The 25157-nt window shown below is 52.5% G+C and overlaps 3 protein-coding genes across 3 annotated transcripts in view; all 3 read left to right on the forward strand.

Moving 5' to 3' along the window:
• FAM178B (family with sequence similarity 178, member B) overlaps positions 1 to 10398 on the forward strand; it is a 180312-nt gene extending 169914 nt beyond the window's left edge. The window contains 4 exon segments of the mRNA XM_006878280.1: positions 3522 to 3599; positions 3961 to 4116; positions 10072 to 10181; positions 10251 to 10398. Of these exon segments, the coding sequence (XP_006878342.1) occupies positions 3522 to 3599; positions 3961 to 4116; positions 10072 to 10181; positions 10251 to 10398 (492 nt within the window).
• A 196-nt stretch (positions 10399 to 10594) lies between these two features.
• SEMA4C (sema domain, immunoglobulin domain (Ig), transmembrane domain (TM) and short cytoplasmic domain, (semaphorin) 4C) lies at positions 10595 to 20744 on the forward strand. Its single transcript, XM_006876615.1, has 15 exons — positions 10595 to 10640; positions 12647 to 12792; positions 14147 to 14295; positions 14678 to 14740; positions 14919 to 15017; positions 15147 to 15243; positions 15376 to 15492; positions 15597 to 15748; positions 15841 to 16016; positions 16970 to 17114; positions 17219 to 17441; positions 17551 to 17663; positions 18568 to 18728; positions 18819 to 18889; positions 19020 to 20744. Exons 2-15 carry the CDS (start codon positions 12684 to 12686, stop codon positions 19847 to 19849), a joined length of 2505 nt encoding a protein of 834 aa, XP_006876677.1. The 5' UTR covers positions 10595 to 10640; positions 12647 to 12683; the 3' UTR covers positions 19850 to 20744.
• A 1751-nt stretch (positions 20745 to 22495) lies between these two features.
• ANKRD39 (ankyrin repeat domain 39) overlaps positions 22496 to 25157 on the forward strand; it is a 14002-nt gene continuing 11340 nt past the window's right edge. The window contains exon 1 of the mRNA XM_006876616.1: positions 22496 to 22598. Coding sequence (XP_006876678.1) covers positions 22499 to 22598 — 100 coding nt within the window. The 5' untranslated portion in view covers positions 22496 to 22498. The remainder of the gene's footprint in view (positions 22599 to 25157) is intronic.

Here is a 25157-nt window from a genome sequence, read left to right on the forward strand (position 1 = left end):
GCAGTAATCTTTGTAGGAGCAGATTGCCAGGCCTTTGCTCCCGTGGAGTAACTGGTGGGTTCAAGGCACCAACCTTTTGGTTAGCATCTAAGCACTTAACCATTGTCCAGTAAGCAACTAACAATAGAATCCAAGGGTACTCTGGGATGAAAACACACTGTTATGATGAAGTTGACCTTTGTCCTGTTTTCTTACCCGTCCCGTGGGTACGAATGACTGGGAAAGGTATGTAAATGCCCAACACAGCAAAACATCTCTTCCTGTCCAAATGTTCAAAGAGGGTTGTGCATGGCAAAATTCCACTGTCTTCTCATTCCATCTTGCCATGACTTTTTGAAGACTCTTCATATGCCTGTGCAGGTAAAGTCCCACTAAGGGGGGTGTGGACTCCAGAAGTGGTTGCAGCAGTGATTCACGGACATCCCCACAAAGAGGGTTCCTTCCCCCACCCCCACCCCCCACCGTTTGCACAAAGCTCTCAGTCAAGTAGCCACAAAGATTGCCGAGGGTGAGAGTAGATAGAGCCGGAACCCTAAGAGGCTTTCTCTGGGGCAGGCCTAGAGCTAGGTGCTATTGTAGGTGATATGTTTTTGTTTAAACTTTTTATTGTGAATGGAGTGAGGGTTTACAGAGCAGATCATCAGTTTTACATTCACCAAATCACATACTTTGCTTCACTGCATGGTTGCAATCCCCTCCGTGTACCAACAGTTAAAATAATTTTCCTCTACTCACTTTAACTATTGCATTCCTCCTTGTGTCTCCCTTCATCTTTCCTCTACAAATTCTCTCTTGTAATCCCTGTGATCCATGCTAACGTGTCTACCCTGTAACCCATGGGTAATTTTCCGTCATGGAAACTTTTTTATTTGTAAACTTTTTACAACATTGGTCTCATACAGTGTTTGTCCTTTTGTGATTGACTAATTTTACTGAGCATAATGTCCTCCAGGTTCAACCATGTTGTGAGGTATTTTGCAAAGTCATCTTTATTCAACATTTTGTAATATTTCATTGAGTATATATACCAAAGTTTGTTTAACCATTCTTCTGTTGATGGGCATTTAGGATGTCTCCATCTTTTTGATATGTCTCTTGAAGACAGTTTATTGAAGGATCCTGTTTTCTTATCCATTCTGCTCTTTATGTCTCTTGACTGGTACATTGAATCCTTTTACATTCAGTTTAATTATCAATAGGTATGAAATGATTGTTGTAATTTTTCTGTGTGTTTTTTTGTGGTACTGCAGGATTCTTTGTTCTACATAATTTAGTATGCTGAGTTCATTTTGTTTGTAGGTTTCTTTTCATTTTAATTTCTGCTGTGTTAATGTTTAATAAATATTTCTAATTTTCCTCTTTTTTTATTTTGATGTGCAGGTATATTATTTTTCTTTGAAGTTACCCTGTAATTTATTAATTTTTTTCCCTGCCTAAAACAATCTGTTTTATCTTGAAATCTACTTGACTTCCTTGCCATTTGTAAGTTCTATAAATACACTTTTCCCTCTTCTTGCTTTGCAGTTGGCTTCTTTATACATTGGTGTCTCTGGTTCCCAATTTTCAGCCTTGTAGGTTTGTTTTACATTAAATACTATATCTGGGTGGTGGTGTCATATATGGTAATCTCAGGTTGTTGATTGTCAGTCCAAAGAATACCCTTTAACAGTTTTCTTTTCTTTTTTTAAATAAAGTTGATCTGGTCATTACATAATCCTTTAATTTCTGTGTATCAGGAAATGTCCTAATTTTCACCATTGTATTTGAGGGACAGCTTTGCTTGTTTGCTTGCTTGCTTGCTTGATGTTTGGTTGGAAATTTTTTTCTTTCAGAGTTTTGTGTATATTATCCATTGCCTTCTTGCCTGCATAGTTTCTGCTGGGAAATCAGTTTAATTTTATTGGCTCTCCTTTGTAGGTAGCTTTTTGTTTTTCCTCATCTGCTCTCAGGATTCTGTCCTTGTCTTTTAATTTTGGAAAGTTTGATTATGATATGTTTTGGTGATTTTCTTTTGGGATCTATCCTGTTTGGGGTTCATTCAGTTTCTTGTATGCTTATCCTCTCGTCTTTCATGATGTTAGGGAAGTTTTCTTCCAACAGCTCTTTGAAAATTTTTCTCTGTGTGCTTGTCTCTTCCTGTTCTGGAATTCTGACCACCCATAAGTTGTTCCTCTTCATGGTGCCCCACATAACTCTTAGGCTTTCTTTGGATTTTTTTCATTCTTTTTTTCTGATTGTTCTTGTTGTTATTAAGTGCCATTGAGTTACCGACTCCTAGCAACCCTGTACATAACAGAAGGAAACACTGCCAGGTCCATTTTGACTTTTTTCTTCTTGTAGTGTTTTCCTGAATTATTTTATTGTGTTCCGTTTTCCTTGATCTTTCTATTGAAAGTTTGAAGGTACATAATTATCAATTCTTTTGAATTCTTTTTCAGTTGTTCCACTACCTTTTCTTCCTCAGAATCATTTTCTGACTCTGCATCTTGGTCATTTGTTTGAGCCATTCTCTCTTGTTTCTTCGTGTGAGCTAAAATTGTTTGTTGTCTCTGGGGCATTGTGGGGTTGTCGAATTTGTAAAAACCAACAGTGCACTTGTTAGACCCGGAGGGGACAGATCTTTGGTGGGCTCCTGCAATTCTAGGAGTTCACGAGATGATTGTGGAAGGGATATGACAACAGAGTTCCTGGGCCTTGAAAGAGTTCCTATGGCCTTGGTGTTATCAGGGTACTCATTCTGGAAGTAGTTCATGGGGGCCCTTGATGGAAATGGTTTCAATGTCTGTTAGGACTACAGGGAAGCTAGGGCAGGATGACTGGTTAAATGCTGGTCTGGTAGTTCTATAGGTCTGGAACTAGGTCCACCTGAATCCAGGCACCGAAGCTGTACAGCCAGCCCCCACCTCACACCAAGGTGGCTGCCAACCACAGGACTCCAGAGTCCTGGAGACAAGGGTCTGAGCTGGGGGTGGATGAGGGTGGGAGCTGGCCACACCTCTGGTCACCAGTGGAGCATGGGGATAAAGAAGAAATCGCACCTTTTCAGTTGCCCATGTGAATCTGCTCTGCCAGCCAAAGCTGCTCACAAGATGATGGTGCCGCAGCTGGCCAGCTGTTCACCAGTCTCCCTCTCTTGCTGTCCCTGCTTGGCCTCTCCTCCCAGCAAGCACTCCATCTATCTCTCTAGTCTTTCTTCTGAAGTTCGGGTGCCAGAATTTTCATCTGTGTCTTTTTGACTTTGTGTCTCATTTCTTTGTTGTAGAGGGTCCGTGTAGTGTGTCTGTCTAGCCTGCCATCTTGCCAGAAGTCCCACTAGTGTAGGTTTTGCATAACAGAGATGTCCTCTGAAGGAAGGGAGTTCATTCAGAGGTGTGAGAGACTCCCAGTCCTGAGCTAGTGGGGGCTGCTGGCCCCATGTACCCAGGGAATTGTTACTGGAGACCCAGTGGTGGAATGAGTCCTGACCCCTTGGGTCCAAGAGTAAGGAGTCTGGAGCTTCTCCCGCTGTGTCTCCCATCCAGGTCTGCTACCTGTGCCACAGCCTGCTGACACTGGCTGGGATTGTAGTCAGCTGCCAGGACATCACTCCAGACCAGTGGGTGAGTCTCTTAGAGGCTGGGGTGGGCTGGGGGTGCCCAGTTGTGTCCTCTCCAAGCAGCATGGGATCCACCCCCACTGTTGGAACTGCACAGAATGGGAGGCTGAGGAAGAAACTGCCAGGGTCCCTTCCTCTTCAGGGTCCCACGAGACATTCCCAAGGGGTACTGACTGACCTGTGCCCTAACAATTGCCTCTGCCCTCTCCTCCCTTCCCTGCCTGCCCAGCTTCTGAATGGTCAGCCAAATATGCTCAGTTCTTTCTCTGGCTTTGTTCCGCCCCCTCACCACCACCCCCAACCCCCCAACTTTGGATGCCTCTGGTCCATGCCACATGCTCTGGCCCACGGCCCCGCCTCCTCAGGGTGAGCTGCAGCTGTTGTGCATACAGTTGGATCGCCACATCAGCACCCATATCCGGGAGAGCCCCCAGGTCATGCACCGGACCAAGCTCAAGGACCTGGCCACCCAGACCTACATCCGCTGGCAGGAGCTGCTGGCCCGCTGCCAGCCCCAGGTGGTACCCCCTGAAGCCTCCAGGCCTGGGAGGGAAGGAAAGTGGTGAAGCAGAGCTGACCAGTGCCGGTAGTGTGTCCACCCCCACTGCAGCTGCTGACCTCCTTCTAACTGGGAGATAGGGGAAGAGGGCTACTGGGAAGAGGATGGAGATGCCTGGGGGACCTTCTTCAGTCTCATCAAGAATCAAATGCCCCGAGTCGGGTTGAGAGAGAAGACATAGAGGAGCCTACTTATGAACAAATACCCAAAAAAAGTTAGCCCTAGAGAGGGAAGAGCCTGGCTCAGGAACACCAGTTTGGCCTGAGCAGTGCCAGGAAGGGGCATGAGAGCCACCAGCTGTCCTCCCTCTGCTCTCTTGTCCTGCAGGCCTGAGGCTTGTCCTAGGCTGCCCTGAACCCATCCCTGAGCCCACTTCTGCAGGACAGCCTCCACCCCCACCCCAGTATTCTCTAGGTAATAATAAGCCCAAAACCAGTTGCTGCCAAGTCAACTCTGACTCAGAACTAATGTTTATTGAATGAAGACCCCTTTCTACAAGAACCTTCACAAGCCCCACAAGGCAGGTATTATGACTATCCCCACTTTGCAGAGGAGGAAACTAAACAAAGGCACTGAGAGGATAAGTAGCTTGCCCATCACACAACTCCAGTAAATGTCAGAAACGGGCCTTAAAGCCAGCCAGTCTGAAGCCTGCCAACTTCAACACAGTTCAGCTGCTACTCTGGTCTCCCTTCTGGCCTTCGTCCTTCCAACTAGCACCAGCTGACTTGAGAGCCCTTCCCAAATCTAAGATCCTGACCCTAGATTGAGAGGAGCTGGGTCTGGGGAGGGCCAGATCTTCCTCCAGCACCCCCAGTGGTCCTCAGCTCTCAACTTGCCTTCCTTCCTCCACCTCCACCTCCCCGCTGCTCGTTTAATGTCCTTCCCTCCTATAACCTCTGACTTGGGGCTGACGTGCTGGCCCACAGGCTGTGGCTTGGGTCTCAGATTTCGCAAGTCTATGAGAAAGCTGAAGAACTAATCTCATCCTCAACTCCCAGGCAACTAGATCACACTAGTCTCTGGTGGGAAGCTGTGCTTGTCATGTAAAGAAGGAAAAGCAATTGGTGGTCTGGCACCACCCTTCTTCTGCGCTGGGGTGGAGGGGATGAGGGAGCGGTGAGCAACAGGGAAGCCCAGCAGAGCACCCGTCTCATGTCACTGCACTCAAATGGCCTGTTGACCTGCTGGGTCCTCTCATGGGGTCTTGCTCACCAGCAGGTGGCACACAGGCGGCCTACTGATTGCCAGCCCTGATGCATGGTGAGCCCCACGTAACAGAGGGAAATGCTGCCCAGTTCTGTGCCAGCCCCGGGACTGCATGTGGACCACACAGTTGAGGTCTAGAGGAAGTCTGTAGTAGATGTTGAATGGATGCTGATGGCTCCAGGGAGCCTCAGGACAGAGTGGGTGGTGAATGTCACCTGGGCCCCAGGTTGTCACCTCCAGTGCTTTCCTCTTTGGCCTCAGGTCCAGTACTTCTGCCCCTGGAAAGATACCTGAGGGAGTTGGCTGAGGGCCGGCCCAGGGAACTGGAGGAAGCAGAGGCCCACAGAGGATGACCAGCCCGGGAGAAGCAAGAGCCTGCCTCCACTACTGCTCCTGACCTCCAGCAGGCGGCAATGAATCCAGCCTCTCCTGCCCAGACCCACCCCTCAGCCCTCCTTCCCTCCCAGCCTTCTCCTCTTCCCCAAGGCCTTTGTCTCCATAGCTCTGGTTTCCCTGGGCCTCCTGGGCCCTTTAGGGCCTAGTCCTCCCCACCCTCCTTCCTCCATTTCCTTCTCTCTCACTAATGTGAGGTTTCTTTGTGCATATTAAAGTCTTATTTCAGCATCAGTGGTTTAGAAGCTTTTCTTCAATCCCTGTCCTGAGGGCTCATGCCCAGCTGTTTGTGCTCTGCCAGGAGTTCTCACCTTGGACAGGCCTGCCCGGCCCACCAGGCAGCAGGGTGCTGTTTGTTCAGGGGGTGGGGAGGGAGGAGAGGGGAGAGCAGTTATTTTCTCCTCCAGTGGAGTGAGGTGAGCAGTCCTGTGATCTCAGAGTTACCAGAAACCCCAGAAGCAGGGATGGGGACCGTTGGTTTGGACCCAGCCTGGAAGCACTCCTCCCTGTCCCCATGGGAGAGGATGCACAGACTGAGAATGGAGGATCAGGGCTGTAATTACGCTTAATTCAATTCATCATGGAGCTCTGAAACCCACTCCCTAGATTTAGGAGGGGGGGCTGTGCCCCAAAGATGATCCCAGGTCATCCTTCTGCTTTTCCTCAGCTTGCCCCAGCTCTGTGTTGTGGGTCCCAATCCCTGTGGGGAGTGGGGTGCTGGTAAATCTTTGACTTGAGCTCCTTGAGAAGTAAACAGGCTCTCAGTACCCCAGCAAATCCCTGGGTATCGACTTTCTCTTTCTACCCCAACCCTAAGAATCCAGTCATAGACTCTGGCCTGTCTCTGTTTCTAGGGCTAATACAGGTGAACTCAGAGTGATTCCCCCCCAACTCAGAGTGATTCCCCCAAGACCTTCAAGCCCAGTGTCTGAACCAACAGACCTGAGTCCATCACTTCCAGGGCCTGTTTTAGATACCACTGTCGCCTTCTCTGGGTCCCCAGAATGCTAGAAGCCTGGGGGCATATATTATTCAGAGCTCACAAGCAGGGAGCACAGCACAGAGCTGAGTACTATACAGAATATCTCTCTGTCTCAGAACCTTTGCCAGTTACTGGGTGGAAGAAACCCTTGGCCAGAGTGACTTGGATGCCCAGGCAATTCAGCCTAGAGTTCTGGTTACTGTTCCTGGCTGTATCACATGCCCCCTTGGCCGAGGCATCTCTGGGGCCTCAGTGGCATCAGGTCGGCCTCAGATGGCCGAGATAAAAGGATGGAGACACTTGAAGAGCTAGCTTCTGCAACTCTCCCTCAGGGTTGCCCCTGCCTCTGACACAGAACATCCTGACAGTTAATCCACAGCTATTCAGTTTGCTCTGGAAACCTGGAAATCACCTTTGAAATTTCCCTTCTTTGTTCTCACTGCCAAGGGCAGAAAGGAGTAGGGAGACCTGAGTGGCTGAACCAGGGAGTTTCCAATTCTGGAAGCTGCCCCTACCTAGCTCCCAGAAACTGATGGGGATGTCCATCAGTGTAGACTTCTGGAGCCCTTCTCCCCAGTCCTGGATCTTGTACATGACCCACCTCCCCTGCTCCCCAAACATGCTCAGCCACAAGAGAGAACTAGATACCAAGGAGAGAGGAGGTGGTGATATTGACTCCGTTCTCCAGAGACCTGGCTGTAACCTGAGCAGGTGTGCACTGCAAGGTCACCCAAGGATGTTTGATATCTGGGACCTGTAATGGGACCTCTCTGGCACTGGCGTGGTAGCTGACCAGATCATCTAGAACTAGACTGGGACCAGTTAGAAGCTCAGTCTTCTCGAGACCTAGAATTGCACAGTGGTGCTGACCATGTTCCTACTTCCCCCTCCAAGTCTTTGACCTTTCCACACCCCTAAACCCCTGGGAAAAGGCCAGGGGATATCCTGATAGAAGCCATTGGAAACGCAGCATCCGTGGCTGTGATGACGGATATTTTCCGGCTTCCTTTTGGTGGTGGTGGCTTGGGAGGGGCTGAGAAGGGAAAAGCTGGTTTCCAGGTGAATGACTTTGATAACTCTCTTTTTGGAGGAAGTCCCCAGTCACCTCCACCCCCAGCCCCTCAGAAAGATTCCTGAAGGGTGGCTGGCTTTCTCACTTTCCCATCTGGGATGTCTGTAGCTCCTTGCTCCCTTGGAAGTCGGCTATGCTGCAGTGTTGACTAGAAAGCCCCAGTGTGCACCCTGGAGAGCTGTTTCTGGAGAGGTAAAAGATGAGTAGCTTAAATGAAGGGCACCATGGCACATGGCCAGTGAAAGGAGAAAAAGGGCACTTGCTTTAACCCACAAGATGGACACTTTGCATAGAATATGTCAGGCCCGAGGTGTCCTGGTGTGGCACAGCTGGGCTGCAAAATCGGTTGGAACTGCATGGTTCCAATCCTCTCACCTTAGAAAACCCTAAACAGGGTCGCTGTGGGTCAGAACCAACTAGACAGCACTTAACAACAAACAACAGGGAGACCAGACATACATGAGCCTTACCTCTTTCTTTCTTAATTTAAGACCCAGAAATTCCCATTTTCTACCAGTTGTACTCTTATTACTATGCATTAATCATAAGCAAGTAGTCATTCAGGAAACTTTATCCCCTGAGCAATCCATTGACGAAAATGACCAGACCTGGGAATGAACAATATAGCAGTGAATGAATAAAGGTAGAAAAGACAAGAAAACAGGGACCTGGAGCCTTATCTTTGTGGGAGGGAAGCGCTCTCAGAATCTGTTAGCTGAAGACTTCTTCCCTGCCTACATCCCCAGCTTCGGGAAAATGAAAGGCCACTGAGGTACAGAAGAACTATACCTGCCAGTGTGAAACGAAACCGTCTTTTGAAACTTTCTACTCAGGCCACCTGACAGATGGAGGAGGCAGGGAGCTCAAGTCACTGCCTGGTAACCTGCTCACCTTAGAGGCTAAGGGGGAGGTAGGTAAGGATGTTGGTGGGATGGAGGCTCAAAGGTGAGGAAAAACAGGAAATGGATTCTTAGGGAGCTAAAATTGTCAATATACACTGTGATTTAGTGAAAAGGCCAGGAGCTAGCAGTATGAAGACCTGATTTAAGATTCTCACCTTGTTAATCATCTACGTGTCTTTGGGCAAGTTATTTAACCTCTCTGAGACTCATTTTATCTATAAAGTTGGAGAAACAATACCTAGTTATTAAATAAGGGTGGAGTAATGAAATATCTAATGAGGTAGATTGCAAAGTCTGAAAGCACAAAACAAATGTGAGGGGTATTTACCTATAACTTTACTTCTCCATGTAAATGGACCCAAGGTCTGATCAAGACCATGTACATCTATCTCCTTTCCTGTAAGCTGAAAGAGAGAACCTTCTCTGTTCATTCCATGCTAATTGTTAACTGGTGCCTTTCCCTCTATCTCCAACATCTCCAAGGTCACTTTTTTTTTTTTTTTTTTTTGGTGGAAAGGGGCTGGGAAATGTGGTTTTGGCCAGCTCCGGAGAAGGGGCCTTTATATGTACCAGCAAAGGCCCAATTGTTACAGAAACCAAACTGGGCTGCTTTTCCCAATTATCTCCACTACTCTTGGGTCTCTGATTTTCCGATGCCAAGTTTTAACACGGAACAAAAGCTGCTGTCGGGGCTGATTTATAATCCAGATCTGCTGACGAAGCCTAAAATGTCCAACCCCCTCATGCACTGCACCCTTAAAGTTACCACTGAAGCCTCCAGGACTTCCGGTCCTGTCATCTCTTCCCTTTGCCCCTAGGCAAGAAGTGGCATCTATTTCCAAGTGCCTATGGAGTGGCCTCCCTAGGGCTTCTCTGTCCACCTGCCCAGCTTGGAGGACCAGTTGGCAGGGAGGATACCAGCACCGCCCAGGAGGCCAGAGCTACACGTTACTTGTAGGAGCGCTGTGGGCGGAGGCTGGCGGTTCTGCAGCCAGTGGTTCTTCTCCAGCGTGGCTCCTTCTGCCCTTTTCATCTGAACATCATCGGGCTCATGCTACTTGTTAATCAGCCTTCCCAGTGGCACCAGGAGTCATTTCCTGGGGGTAGGCTTTGGACAACAGCAGTCAAGGGTTGCCTTGACAAGGGGTGCTGAGTAGTTTTCCTGGAGCATAAGAATCCAGGGGTAGAAGGGAGTCTCTGGAGACTGGGGTCTTCCTGACTGATACAGCCGTTCCCTTATGAGGGGAGGGGCCAGCAGGGGTTGGAGCAAAGCAACGAGCAAGATTTGTAACCCAAAAGACAGATCACTCTGGTCCTCCCAGGAGAGAGACCTGGGTTTCCCCGGCACGACTCCCTCAGATACTGGCGGTGGTTCGCCAGCGTTCGTCCCTCAAACCAGAGGTTGAGACCTTCAACCCCATCCCCGACCCCGGCAATCCGTCCTCCCGGAGACACTTCGAAAAGACCAGGTGAGTTCGATTCTCAGTGGTAAAGCTCGGGGTCCCTCCTTCTCTCCATCACCCTGAGCTGTGGCGCAGACCGCGACTCGGAGGTTCTGGGCTGCTGGGCACCGAATGGGGCTGGGGTCCGAGCCCCGTGGCTGGAGAGCCGGCGATCCCGCAGGTCGTGCCGGGTCGCAGCCCCCTCCTGGGCGGGTCCTCCCGTCCCGCCCCCAGCCTCCTCTAGACACCCCCCCCACCTGACGTCAGGGGAGGGGGCGGAGAGCAGCGGCCGCTGTGGAGAAAGAGCCGGCGCTCGCCGCTGTGGCGCGGGGACCCCGAGCCCAGGGGCGCGGAGCTGTGCCGGGACCGAGGCGGGAGGCGGGAGGCGGGCGGGAGAGGAGGGCGGAAGGCGGTGCGAAGGTAGGAGGAACGCGGTCGCCGCGGAACGCGAGGGCGGCGCCCAGGGATTTGAGCCGCGCGTAAGAGGTGAGTGAGGCCGGGGTTGTGCGGGGCTGCGGCCGCCGCTTTGTCCCTCTGCTTGAACAGGAGCCGCCGCACGCGCGAGGGGCAGGGTCTAGGGGCGCAGGGAGGGGCGGTGGCGGGGACAGCTGTCCGCCGAAGAGCCTTCCTGCGTTCTCCGCAAGCTGTCTTGGAGCTCGGCAGGAGAGGGGCGAGGTGTGCCTGCAGCCATAGGGTCCGGAGGGGCGGGCCAGCCTGGAGGAGCAGGGCTAGGTGGAGTGGGGGTCCCTTCTCGTGCAGCCCGGCCCGTGGCCGGGATCCTCACCAGGCCCCCGAACTGCCCCTGGCTCTTCCATCCCCGACGGAAAGTTTGGGGCGGGCTTGGACTGAGGCCGATGTTGTGGGATCAGATTTCCCTGCTGCGGCCCCCAGTCCGCCTGCCCGTTCTGCCGGGGAGGCGGGTTGTCCCGGAAAGCCAACCCCCGATCCGAGCTGAATACCCTGCTCCTTGCTGGAACACCCGCCCGCAGCTGTGGGATCGTCTTCGTTCACTGTCAGCCGTACAGGGTGGGCAGGGGCGGGGGTCACATTGCCTGAGCCCCGCGCTCTTCCACCTACCACCCCCCCGAGAGGTGCCCCTTTTCCCCTGTCTAGGGAGGAGTTGGGTGCGGGGGCACCGCTGCGCGGGCGGGTTCTTGGAGCGCACCGCGGCGTCCTCCCCGGGTTTGGGGTAAGGGGCAGAGGGAGGGCTTAGGGGTGTGTTGGGATGGGTGCGGGAAGAAGGCAACCCGGTCCACCCTCCCTTCCCGCGCTAGGGTTTTTGACCGATAGAGGGCGTCCGCAGGCTGGGCGCCGCCACGCTCGGGCGCCGCCGCTTTGTTTGCATTCAAATCCCCGGAGCTGGGGGAGGGGAGAACCCGGTGGGACCGGGGACCGGGCCTCGGCGGGGACCTTTTGTTTTAAGGGGAGCAGGTCCCCAGCCCCAGTATCTCTGTGTCCGGAATTGGCGGGCTTGAGCAGTAGCAATCAATCTAGTTCCCAGCCCAGGTCAGGGTACCCGGGGCGCAATCCTCGAGTTGAGAAGGTTCGTCAGACTCCGGGGAGCGCAGCAGGCGCTGGTCCAGCTTGGTGCTTTCCCGTGGTCAAAGAGTAGTTTAGTTTCCCTTCTATCCCCACCCTTAGTCCTCACTTCCACCCACACAGCACTCCCCCCTCCCCCCCGGCCTGTAAGCACAGCTGGGAGCGAGATCCTTGATTAAACCAGAGCTTGTTCCATTCTCCTGCCGTCTGTCCCCCCAGTGTCTCCTAGGAGGCTGTTGGAGGAACAGGATGAGGGCCTGGTCATTTCCACGCCCATCCTACCCACTTCCTGCCTCCCTTCTCAGGCAACAAAGGGGACTCGGAAGCTGGGCCCCTTAGGATACCAGCCCTACTCCAACACTGCTGATGTGGAACCGGGTTTGGGCTTTGCCTGAGCTATTGTCTACACTGGGGGAGGGGAGAGACTGGGGCCAGTACCTCTACATGGCTGCTTCACCAGGTCCCCTACACCAGGCCCTTTCCAACCACGCGCCCCCACCAGATACCCCCTCACTGCACTAAGGGTTTTGTATCTCAGAATTATTAGGTCTTGATGCTGGCCGGAGTCCCAGTGAAGGCAGGTCTTGCTTCCTGAGGTTATTTTAAGAAACCCTCAAACCTTTTAGGCCCGGGTGTGGGAGAAGGGGGGCGGGGGTCCCTCTTTTAATTTTTTTAAAACAACTTCCTGTTGCATGGGGAAGGGCCTAGGGGCCAGAGAGGACTTGTGGTTTAGTCGGGAGATCTGGGAGATAGGAAGTGTCCTCTCCTCCAGCTGACTCAGATCCTCCTGCCCCCTTTCCCACAGGGAGAGCCCAATCTTTTGGGAGACCCAGGGGGCTCTTGGGAAAGCTGATCAGGTGTTCGTTCTGTCATTGCTTGCAGGAGTGGGCTTGTGTGAGCCCCTTTGCAGATTGTTTGGCTGTGCCTTCTGACCCTTTCTTTTCCCCCAGCAGGGCAGCTGGCCTGGAGCTTAGAGCTGGGGCGTGGGCCATGGCCCCACACTGGGCTGTCTGTCTGCTGGCAGCAGGGCTGTGGGGCCTTGGCATTGGGGCTGAGGTGTGGTGGAACCTTGTGCCCAGGAAGACGGTATCCTCTGGGGGTGAGTGCCTGCTTGAGGAAGAAATTGGAGAGAGGGAAGGCAGGAAAGGATAGGAAGGATGGCAGGGAGAAGAGGAGGATGGTTCCAGGCAGTACAGGGCTTGCTAAAGAATTGCCCACCAACATATGTGCAGTTATTATTCTGCCAGCATGCACAAAATCATCCTTGTATGTGGAGCAACTTTTTAAGAAACCTAAAACTGTGGCCCTAGAGACTCAGAACTGGGAGGGTAATGGGTAGTACAGGTCAAGACCTGCTCTCTGCCTCCTTCAGACACTTAGGATGGCTTTGGAAAGTCTCTTAACCAGCTCCCTATCCCCAGTCCTGGCTACTCCTTTCATGTAAGGGAGCTTCCCCTTATGAATGCTAACAGATGCGTCTGTGGTTCTAATACTCGCCCCCTCTGGTGGTCATGGATGGGTGTGCCCCTTCATTGGTAGTATTGGAGGGGACCAAGCAAGCGGCAGCTGTCCTCTTGCACACCTGTACAAAGAGGTGATGTCAGGTGTTTGTATCATCTCTGCACTCTAGGGACCTTAGGATGAGCTCACCTCCCACAGGCTCCACTTGGGCGCTAATGAAGCCCTCCCATGCTGGCCTGTGGCTGAGCTTATCATTGGCTCCCTATATTTAAAGGCTGGCTTTGGGGAGACCCTGAGGACAGACTGGACCTATTTTGGGGGATGACATAGAAATGCTGTGACTGTACAACCCTGGTTGATAGCATGGCCTCCCGCCTCTGAATGAGCATGGTCCCTGGTGCTTGAGTCTCTGACTTGCCCTGCCCTTCCTGGCCTGGCATCCCCGCCCCAGCTATGCCTACATTTCTGGGTTACTTGGAGAGGATCCTGATTTGGATCATGCTAGGATGAAAAGTTTCCAAAGGCAAAGAGGACTCACAACTGTTCTCTATTTCCTTCTCTGCTTAACCTGGGGCCAGACCTCGCTGGATCCTGATATGGGTAGTGGGCAGCAGTGCAGAGGAAGAAGCAGTAGCCAGGGAAAGTGCCCTGCTCTGGGGATAGAGGTGCCACTGACCCTGAGAGTGAGAGCCATCGGTTCTGATGGCTTCCTCTGGCCGGAAGTTGTGGCTGAGATATTCTTCCTTCCTTTGCGCCAGCCCGGATTTTCTCCCTCCCAGGCTAGGAGAGGCCAAGAAGGCTCGGGTGGAATTGTCAGAGCTGAAGAGCTATTCAGAAAATGCCTTTATTGCCAATCATTGGTTAGTGGTGTGCTGGCTCGGATATGGAAAACTGGGGTCATTGTACCCAGGAGACTTTTAGGAAGGAAAGGCTGGTACTTGGGGTGGTTCGAGCCTCTTCTTGCCTTGCTTAGTCTTGCTTTGTCCCTGCAGAGCTGGCAACAGTGGTGCGGCGGTTTTCCCAAACTGGCATCCAGGACTTCCTGACACTGACCCTAACTGAGCAGACAGGGCTTCTGTACGTGGGAGCCCGGGAGGCCCTGTTTGCCTTCAGTTTGGAGGCTCTGGAGCTGCAAGGAGAGGTGAGATGTGGAGGGGAGCCGGGGGGGGGCGGGGGGGGAGGGAGGCACACAAATGGGATGAGAGAAAGTGGGACCTAGAGGGGCTTTGCTTGGTCACATGTCCCTTCCGCCCAGTCTCCCATTCCCTACCTTGTCCTTCTCCCCTTGTGAAACCTTGCTCCCCTTCCAAGGCCAGCCCTCTAGCCAGAATTAGCACGATGCTTTCCCCTACTTCCTGGATTCTGTTGTCAGTGGGTAGCGGGGCTTCTGTCCTTGACAAAAAGAAAGCCCCCAGAGAATGGGGACTGCCTTTTCACTTGGTGGCCCCCAGATTGCTTCTTCAGGCGCATGGCTTGGTACATGCCTGTGATGTTGCTGACCTGTTCTCTTTCCCTGTCCCCAGATCTCATGGGAGGCCCCCACTGAGAAAAAGGCTGAATGTATCCAGAAAGGAAAGAGTAACCAGGTAGGTGCTAGGGCAATGCTGGGAGGGCCAGAGCCCTAGGGTGCATGTGTTCTCCTGAGCACTTTAGGGCTCTGGGTCTCCCTTTGTTCCAGTACTGGTCAGTCCCATTCTTGGCTGTTATGTCTCTACGTCTTGGGCCCCTTGTGTGCTCACTAATGGAATGCCTGTCTTCCCCTAGACGGAGTGTTTCAACTTCATCCGCTTCCTGCAGCCCTATAATGCATCCCACCTATATGTGTGTGGTACCTACGCTTTCCAGCCCAAGTGCACCTACATCGTGAGTGCACCTCTTTCCCTCGTTCCCCTTGTCAGCTCTTCTCTGGGCTTCTGGGTCATGGTTTCCCAGGCTCCTTGAGGGTTTTTCCCTCCTGTGTCTCAGTCACATTGTCTTTCTCTCTGCCTCTAGGACATACTTACCTTCTCTTTGGAGCGTGGAGAGTTTGAGGATGGGAAAGGAAAGTGTCCCTATGACCCAGCTAAGGGCCACACTGGTCTTCTTGTGGGTGAGTGGCTATCCCCAGTATAGACCTTGAGGGGGTGGTTGGTGCAGGGACTTGCAAGTCCCATTCTGGGGCTGTGTAAGCCTAATTGTGTCTCGAGCTCACTTCCAGTCTGGCTGACTCTGTCTCCTATAGATGGCGAGTTGTATTCGGCCACGTTCAACAACTTCCTCGGCACAGAGCCTATTATTCTGCGTAACATGGGGCCTCACTATTCCATGAAGACTGAGTATCTGGCCTTTTGGCTCAATGGTAAGCTCTGAAAAGCTGGTTTGGGGTCTGGATAGATCTCTGTATGTGGGAGGGACTATGAGCATCGTAGTATGCCACCACTGACCCTCCTCCCCTTCCCATAGAGCCCCATTTTGTAGGCTCTGCCTACGTACCAGAGAGTGTGGGGAGCTTCACAGGAGACGATGACAAGATCTACTTCTTCTTCAGTGAGCGTGCGGTGGAGTACGACTGCTCTGCTGAGCAGGTGGTGGCTCGGGTAGCCCGGATCTGCAAGGTACAGAACCACCCTCCCCCACTGATGGGTCCTGGTGGTAGCCCCACTGACCTGCCCAGGCTGACCACCAGAGTCTCCTTGCCATCTACCAGGGAGACGTGGGTGGTGCACGGACCCTACAGAGGAAGTGGACCACATTCCTGAAGGCGCGGCTGGTGTGCTCTGCTCCTGACTGGCAGCTGAACTTCAACCAACTGCAGGCGCTGCACACCCTACAGGGCACCTCATGGCACAACACCACCTTCTTTGGGGTTTTTCGGGCTCAATGGTGAGTTGGCCAGGAATCCTTGGGCTTTGGATAGGAGCAGGTTAGCGGCTGTGAGGACCTGGCCCTGCTTTCTGGTCAGTGATCCAAAGGCCATGGAGTATGCTGAACAGCTGCCGTTTTTTAAGGCCCACTGAAAAGTGAATAGTGCCTTACCCTGGTGATCTACTTCAAATAATCACCCCATTGACACAGGGTGCCATTTGGTGCCCCAGGTTATGGAGGTCTTCATTTTACTATTTGGTCCTCCTCGGTCCTCCTCGGTCCTTTTCCCTCAGTGAGAAGCCTTCCTCTCTGTCTACGTCCCTCCTCTGGGCTCACCCATTATCTATACTGAGATAGATGCTTGCCCTTCCCAGGAACAGGTAGCAAAGGAGAGGGAAGTGGGGAAATAGGATTCCTGGGGTTTGTACCAAGGCCATTAGGGTTAAGTTCTTCCTCTATTAAAGAAGGAGGGAATTAAGAACACAAAGAGCAGGAGATTTGTGGGGTAACTTGGTTGGAGGGAAGGTCTGAAGTTCTTTGCTCATGATTTTAATCCACTTCAGTCATCACCTTGTTAAATAATGAATTGTAGGGCTCCTGACGTGGCCCTGTAGGCTCAGCACTGGACTGTGAACCACAAGGTTGACAGTTCAAACCCACCAGCTGCTTCTTGGAAACCCTATACAGGGTCGCTGTGAGTCGATACTGATTTGACAGCACTTAACTACAACAGGACACAAGTTAAAAAAAACCCCAAAACAACCACCCATCAAAAAACCCTATGGAGCACAGTTCGACTCTTGACACCCATGTACCTACCATGAGTCAGAACTAACTTGATGAACTGAAAACGTTCATTCTCATGCCCGTGACTGGTTTTGCCTTCCTGCTGTATTTCGTGAGAGCTGCATAGAGGGGGAGCAATGTGAGCATCAGAGCTGAGCCTTGGTGTCCCTCTCTCCCTTCTTCAGGGGAGATGTGGCCCTGTCAGCAGTCTGTGAGTACCAGCTGGAAGAGATCCAACGAGTATTTGAGGGCCCCTACAAGGAATACCGGGAGCAAGCACAGAAGTGGGGTCGCTATACTGATCCAGTCCCTAGCCCGCGACCTGGCTCGGTGAGTTCTTGAGGGCAGGGATGTAGGCTCCCCATTCTTAGCTCCAGTGTGCCTGCCCCACCCAGGCTAACTGGCTCTCCTCCCCATTCCTCTACACCCCCCAGTGCATCAACAACTGGCACCGTCGCCATGGCTATAGCAGTTCTCTGGAGCTGCCTGACAATACACTCAACTTCATTAAGAAGCACCCACTGATGGAGGAGCAAGTGGGGCCTCGGTGGGGTCACCCCTTGCTCGTGAAGAAGGACACCAACTTCACCCATTTGGTGGCTGACCAGGTTACAGGGCTTGATGGCGTCACCTATACTGTGCTGTTCATTGGCACAGGTATGGCCCATAGGGGCATGGCCCCTGGAGACCTGTGGTCGGGGCAGGGAGATCTGGAGAGATGCCACAGACCTGCCCTCTCATGGACTCCCTTCGTTCCTACCCTCAGGAGACGGCTGGCTGCTCAAAGCTGTGAGCCGGGGGCCCTGGGTCCACCTAATTGAGGAGCTGCAAGTGTTTGATCAGGAACCTGTGGAAAGCCTGGTCCTGTCCCAGAACAAGGTGGGACATCTGAAGCCCTCAGCCAACCACCTTCCTGTGGTTCTTTCCTCTGCCCTGTCTTTGCCCTGTCTGCTTTGTGTGCTTAACCAAGACGGGATCATGAAGTGAACAGCACTAAGGAATCTGTTCCACACGGTCATTATATATAACACAGTCCCTATGGGGATGCGCTGCTGGAATCTAGAATTGGCTGCTGCTCTGACATTTCAGTTAAACTCTCCAAGTTATGCTGGTGGCTCAGGCGACAGCCTCTTCCTGCAGCTCCCATGTTTCTGGTGCCATTCTGCACTTGCTCAGTTTTTCTATCAATCCCAAGTACTTGCTGGTCCTGACCCTCCTTTTCTAGAACCACTTCCCTCAGGTGCTTGTGGTAGATACTTTTTGCTGACAGATTTACAGCCCCCCACAGCTATCATTTTGCTCACCTTTTTATCAACTCTTGTGCCTAAAAAGTATCCCCTCAAAGATGAAAATAATAGCAGAAAGAAAGAAAGACTACTTGAATAAACAGACGCAAATACCATTCAAACAGGAAAACGGCTTATTAGCTGGTGCTATTGTGTGGACTAAGGGCATTGAGAAAAATAGATTTCCTGCACTATTCATACTGTAATGGGTTTGTGGACGTGTGATTAGACTGCTCAGCCTCACCAGTGTGTTGTTAGTTTGTAATAAGGTCATGTCGATTAAGTGCTTAGGATTGCATCTGACATACTGTAATCCCTAAGTGCGTCCTTGGCTTCCTAGAATCTCACACCCGCTCCAGGACCTGACTTCCTCTCTTTGCCACCTTTTTGGCCTTGTGCTCCCTACTGAGGTCCGAGCCCCAGCACTGTCCTGATGTAGCTACTAGCTCTCAAGGTGGCACAGGCTGACCTTCCCCCTCTGCCTAATTCTTCTGCAGAAGGTGCTCTTTGCAGGCTCCCACTCACAGCTGGTCCAGCTGCCCTTGGCCGACTGCATGAAATACCGCTCCTGTGCAGACTGTGTCCTTGCCCGCGACCCCTACTGCGCCTGGAATGTCAACACCAGCCGCTGTGTAGCACCAGGTGGCGGCCACACTGGGTGAGTTGCCGGCCTCTGCCTGTGCCCAAATGAGGGAGAAGGGCGGGGTGCTTGGAGTTGGGATCCTGACAGATCTGTTTCTCTTGCCAGATCTCTTCTGATCCAGCACGTGACAATCTCTGACACCTCAGCCATCTGTAACCTTCGTGGCACTAAGAAAGGTGAGCTGACTTGACTTGTTCTTCTGAGGGAACAGCCCTGGGCCAGAGCTGGAGGACCCACATCACCCCTTTGCTCTGGGGTCCTGCACTAACTGTGTACCCTCTCTCTCTCTCTCTCTCTGCCCTACAGTCAGACTTACTCCCAAAAACATCACAGTGGTGGTGGGCACAGACCTGGTGCTGCCCTGCCGCCTCTCTTCCAACCTGGCCCGTGCCCGCTGGACCTTTGGTGGCCGGGACCTGCCGTTGGAACAGCCTGGCTCCTTCCTCTATGATGCTCGACTCCAGGCTCTGGTGGTGATGGCTGCCCAGCCCCGCCATGCTGGGGCCTACCACTGTTTTTCAGAGGAGCAGGGTGCGCGGCTGGCGGCCGAAGGCTACCTTGTGGCTGTGGTGGCAGGCCCATCAGTGACCCTGGAGGCCCGGGCTCCCCTGGAAAACCTGGGCTTGGTGTGGCTGGCTGTGGTGGCCCTGGGGGCCGTGTGCCTAGTACTGCTGCTACTTGTTTTGTCACTACGCCGGCGGCTGCGTGAAGAGCTGGAGAAAGGTGCCAAGGCAGCGGAGAGGACCCTGGTGTACCCTCTAGAACTGCCCAAGGAGCCCACCAGTCCCCCTTTCCGGCCTGGCCCTGAGACAGATGAGAAACTCTGGGATCCTGTTGGCTATTACTACTCAGATGGCTCCCTCAAGATTGTGCCCGGTCATGCCCGGTGCCAGCCTGGGGGTGGACCCCCTTCTCCACCTCCTGGCATCCCAGGCCAGCCCTTGCCTTCTCCAACACGGCTTCACCTGGGGGGTGGGCGGAACTCAAATGCCAATGGTTATGTGCGCTTACAACTAGGAGGGGAGGACCGGGGAGGCCTCGGGCACCCGCTGCCCGAGCTCGCAGATGAACTGAGACGCAAACTACAGCATCGCCAGCCACTGCCTGACTCCAACCCAGAGGAGTCGTCAGTATGAGGCGAACCCCCCCACCACGTTGGGGGGGTGGCGTGTAGGAGGTGCAGCTCCTACTTTTGCACAGGCACCAGCTACCTCAGGGACATGGCACGGGCATCTGCTCTGCCTGGGACAGACCCTACCGAGCACCCGCCCTGCCATGAGGACCTGCTCTGCTCAGCATGGGCACTGCCACTTGGTGTGGCTCACCAGGTCACCAGACTCACAGAAGGCATTTAACTCCTCTCTGTGAGGGGCTGTGAATCACGGACACATGGGACCCCAGTAGCCAAAACTTTTCAAGACAGAAGTTTGAGATGTGTGTGTGTGCGTGTGTTTGTACACGTGGGTGTATGTGTGTATATGTGGTGTTTGCCATGTGTGTGGCATGGCTTTCCTGTTTCTGTCAAGTCTTCCCTTGGCTTGGGGTCCTCCTGGTGAGTCTTCTGGAGCTATGAAGGGTAAGGGGTCAGGCCACTTTGCCTCTTCTACCCCCACCTGTCCCGTGTCGGGCAGGGATGTACATATGGGGGTGGGTGGACAGGGTGTGGTGCCCCTTTGGGGGGAGTTCAGGGCTCAGGGGTGAGCCCAGTCCTGTTCCTAGGGCTGTGAATGTGTTCAGGGTGGGGGGAGGGAGATGGAGCCTCCTGCGTGTTTTAGGGGGAAGGGTGGGCGGGGCCTCCCACTTGGCCCCTGGGGTTCAGTGGTATTTTATACTTGCCCTCCCTGACAGGGCTGGGAAAGGTTGTGGGGTGAGGGGTGGGGGAACGGTTGGGTATGCTGTGGATCTGGCATATCCTTTCCCAGCCCTAGGAGGAGGGCTCCGAACAGTGTAACTTATTGTGTCCCGGCGTATTTATTTGTTGTAAATATTTGAGTATTTTTATATTGACAAATAAAATTGAGAAAATGATACTGTGATGAGACTAAGACCTTGGGGTGAAAATGTGGATGCTAACAGCGAAGGCTCCTTGTGGAGACGATAAACTAGGCATGTTTGTGTCCCTTAAAAAGTCCAAGGGCTGCCCAACTTGACTGGTCCCTGCCCGCTTGTGCCCCTCTCCTGAGGGGGGACAGTCCAGGCTCCAGTTTTTTTTCCCACAATGGTGACTATTGGGCTGGGAACCAGACCTCTGCCACAGCCTCCTGGGAGTCAGCATTGGCTTCTGGCCAAAGGGTGATGGCGGCGCTGGGAGTCCAGTCTCCAAGGAGGAGGAGCTGCCTTCCCAGAAGTCTGAGGGGGCCAAAGGAGGGGAACTTCCTAGAAGCAGTTTAAGGATGGTGGCCTGGGTACTTGTTTGTGCAAGGCGGGGGCCTCCCATTGAACTTAGGGGAGGAGTTTCCTCCCCTCAAGTCTGCACTGCCCCAGCTACATGGGAACATAGACCTTATCCCTACTGCCACCCAGTGTGAGCTAGAGAACACCAAGCTGCTGTCCCAGAGGGGGAGTAGTACAGGGGACAGATGTTTAGAAGAAAAACCCAGTCTGGATTCTGTAACACCTTAGCATTTATAAGCACTTCTGATGAGTTAAACACAATTTGCGGTAGTTGAATCAAGTGTCCCTTTTACAAAGGCATTCTGCAGGGGGTCTTGCTGACTTGAAGAGGCTGCTGCCCTCAGTCTCTTCAAGTAGAATGATAACTTGAGAGCTGTGGAGACGATTCTGACTCCTAGTGACCCTGTATAGGGTTTCTGAGGAGCAGGTGGTGGCTTTGAACCTCTGACCATGTAGTTAGTAGCCCATGCCTATCCTACAGCGCCACACCAGAACTCCAAAAAGTACGGGTGGGATAATGCTAACCTGAGCTGTTGTGAAGTGCCATTGTGTCGGTTCCCACCCATTAGCGACCCTGTATAGGGTTCTGAGGAGCATCTGGTGAGCTTGAACCGCCGATCTTGCAGTGCAAACAGCTTTGCAGTCTGGCACATTAACCCACAGCGCTACATCAGGGCTCCACTAATTTGAGTAAGCTGCACGTAATGCATGATTTGTAGAAGGACGTCCAGAGGGTATTATGATAAATGATTTATTCCATAAACTAAACGCCCACTGTGAGGGTGGAGGGTATAGTTTCTGCTTGACGAGCACACGGTTTTCTAGCGATGGGACAGGGATGTAGCGGGGGTGGGGTTGGAGATCATGGAATTCGACCGCTGACCCTGTGTCCCAGGGGAGCCTGGTGGGATGAGTGTGGTAACCAGGTAACTGGAGAGGAGGAATATCCAGGAGGTCTCTATAGGATTCGGTTCTATGTAACGAACGTATGTGGCGAATGTAGCATGTTTCCTGCTGGGCCTACCCGCCTGGTCCGGACACCTTACTAGATTCAGTTGCCGGATCCTCCCTCCCCAGTGTCCCGACGAGGGGAAGCCCAGGACAAGGCGCGCCTAATTTCCTTTCTCCCTCGTTTTATCCTCTGCTGTCCCCTAGTGGCTGCCTAGGGACACAGGCCCAGCACAGCTAGTCCCGCTCTTGCTGCTTTGATTGGCTCTCGAGCTAAGGCCTAAGCCTTTGATTGGTTAGCTCATGGGAGGTAGCGTGATTAAGAGGGTAACTGCGGACGCCGAGTGGTCAGATCCGGGTCTGCGGGGCGGGAAGTACGGTGGCTCCGCCCCCAGAGAGCGAGTTCTCCACTAATTGTTGATCTCCGCAAGCTGGGGACCGGCATGGCGGCCCCTCGGTCCTGCGCCGACGGTCACTGCTGCGCCCACCCTAGTGCAGTGCCCAGCGTGCAGCAGACACTGGAGGAGATGGACTTCGAGAAAGGTGAGGTGAACGCCGCGGCGAGACCTGCGGCCTGGCGTTTAGGGGTCCTCCTGGACGCCAAGCGGAGCTCTGGTGATTTTGTAGGATAACCACTGGACTGCTAACCACAAGGTTGGCAGTTCCAACCCACCCAACCCACCAGGCTCTCCGTGGGAGAAAGATGAGGCTATCTGCTCCCGTAAAGATTTACAGTCTCAGAAACCCTATACAGGGTCGCTATGAGTCAGATGGTTTTATGAAGGCCACGCAGAGCAATTGGGAAGTGGCCGTGAATGGCCGTCGGCAGGGGGACCACCTGGGCGGGACGCAGCACTAATTGGATTGAATCCCTTCTGACCCATGTGTGTCAGAGCAGAACTGTGTTCCATCGTGTTTCCAATGGCAGATTTGTCGGAAGTAGTTCAGCATGCCTTTGTTGTTGTTGTTGTTGTTAAGTGCCGTTGAATCGGTTCCGACTCATAGCGAGTCTGTACATGGTTTCCGAGGGTGTAAATCTTTACGGGAGTAGAAAGCCTCATCTTTCTCCCGCGGAGCGGCTGGTAGTTTCGAACCGCTGACCCTAAGGTTCGCAGCCCGATTCGTAACCACTACGCTACCAGAGCTCCTTATTCCGAGGGCAAATCTGGGTGAACTGGAACTGTCAACCTCTTGGTTAGCTAGCGGTGACTCTGGTCGGTGCAGGGCTCCCTGGTCATTCAGTTCCTATCATGGCAAGAGTTCGGCTGTGCCCCCGAGACATCACCTGGAATCCAGGTGGCAAAACCGAAGCATTGGTTTCAGTGACTTTCCCAACTGACTCCTAACTTTGTGTGAATCAGGGTCGCTCAAGCCTGCCCCAGGTGTTTGAGGCGCCTGGAACAGGATCTGCCCTGGAATGTTGCTGTCATCCGGAGGGCCTTGGGGACTGTGGTGGGAGAACTAACCCTTGCTGAGCCATTTGTATATGCTTTCCACGTGACAAAGAATTACCCACAGAGAGCTCCTGAGACTGGTGATTTATCCCAACCCAGTGGAGTCCTGGTGTGGTGATATGGGTTAATGCACTGGACTACAAAGTCAATTTGAACTGCAAGGTCAGTGGTTCAAGCGCACCAGCTGCTTCTTGGAAACCTTATACAGGGTCACTATCAGTCAGAACCGACTCAACAACACTTCACAACAACAACAATGGGCCCAGAGGGAGCCATTATACTGAACAGAGAAAGCACTTCTGGTGTGGTGCTGTAGCATCTGCACTGGACTGTGAACCACACCATCTGCTCCTCGGCAACCCTAACAGGGCTGCTGTGAGTTAGAACCAACTCAATGGCACTTAACAACAACAACAACAAGGAATAGAGAAAGGGAACCCTGATGGGACAGTGCGTTGAGCACTGGGGTTCGGAGCATTTCAAACCCACGAGCCACTTGTGGAAGAAAGGGGAGGCTGTCTGCTCTGGTAAACATTTATTGTCTCGGAAACCCTAGGGAGCAGTTCGGCATTGTCCTGTGGGTTCACTGAGTTGTAATCCACTCAGCAGGACTAGGTTTGGTTTGGATTTGAGGAAGAGAGAAAGGCTGGAGCCATTTGTGTTGCAATCTCAGAGCAGAGGGAGCTTATGAAGTAATAATGCGGTTACCAATTATTGGGTAGAGACTCCTGCTTTCTGTGCGCTGATATGTGACTTTTACTATAAAATGACTCGTCTGCCTACTTCCCTTCACCTGTGATCGCATCCTCTGGGCAACTGAAGTACATAGCTCCCCTCATAGGTCACGGTTCCTGCTGCCACTCATGCCCCCCTTCAGTGTTTGCTCATTTCTACACAGTAGCCACGATAACCTCTTGAAAATGTTGGATCACCATTTCACTTCTCATTGCTTTTAGAATAAATCCAAATTCCCCATCACAAGGCTCTATGTAGTCTGACTTTGCCTACTCTGCTTCTCTACCGTCCTTTCGTTCCTTTTCCTGGTCCCAGTCACGATCTTTCAGCCACACTGGTCCCTGTTTGATTTCTCAACGACACAAGACCTTTTTCCTGACTTAAGACCATTGTCCCTGCTGTTCTGTTTCCTTGCAGTGAACTTCCACTATCCTTCAGGTTTCAGCCTAAATGTCACCTCATCTTAGACACCTTCCCGTAACATTCCATTCCACTGGTTCTCAACTGGGGCCAGTTTTGCTCCTCAAGGGCCCTAGAGATGTTTTTGTTTGTTCCTGCTGGGAGGGTGCTACCCCAGCATCTAGTAGGTAGAGATTAAAACCCATTCTGTTAAGTCCATTGTGACTTACAGTGACTCACACAATAACAACAACCATACCCGACTCATATAGACCCATATAGGGTGTCTAAGACTCATCTTTATAGGAGCAGATATATAGTGACTCATGGCAGCCCTATGTTGTTGTTATTGTTATGTGCCATGGAGTCAGTTCCGAATCATAGCGACCCTGTACAGGGTTTCCGAGGCTGTAAATCTTTATGGGAGCAGAAAGCCTTAACTTTCTCCCGCGGAACAGCTGGTAGTTTCGAACTGCTGACCCTGAGGTTAGCAGCCCGATTCGTAACCACTACG

This window comes from Chrysochloris asiatica, unplaced genomic scaffold (genome assembly GCF_000296735.1).
Source record: "Chrysochloris asiatica unplaced genomic scaffold, ChrAsi1.0 scaffold00395, whole genome shotgun sequence".
Taxonomy (NCBI): domain Eukaryota; kingdom Metazoa; phylum Chordata; class Mammalia; order Afrosoricida; family Chrysochloridae; genus Chrysochloris; species Chrysochloris asiatica.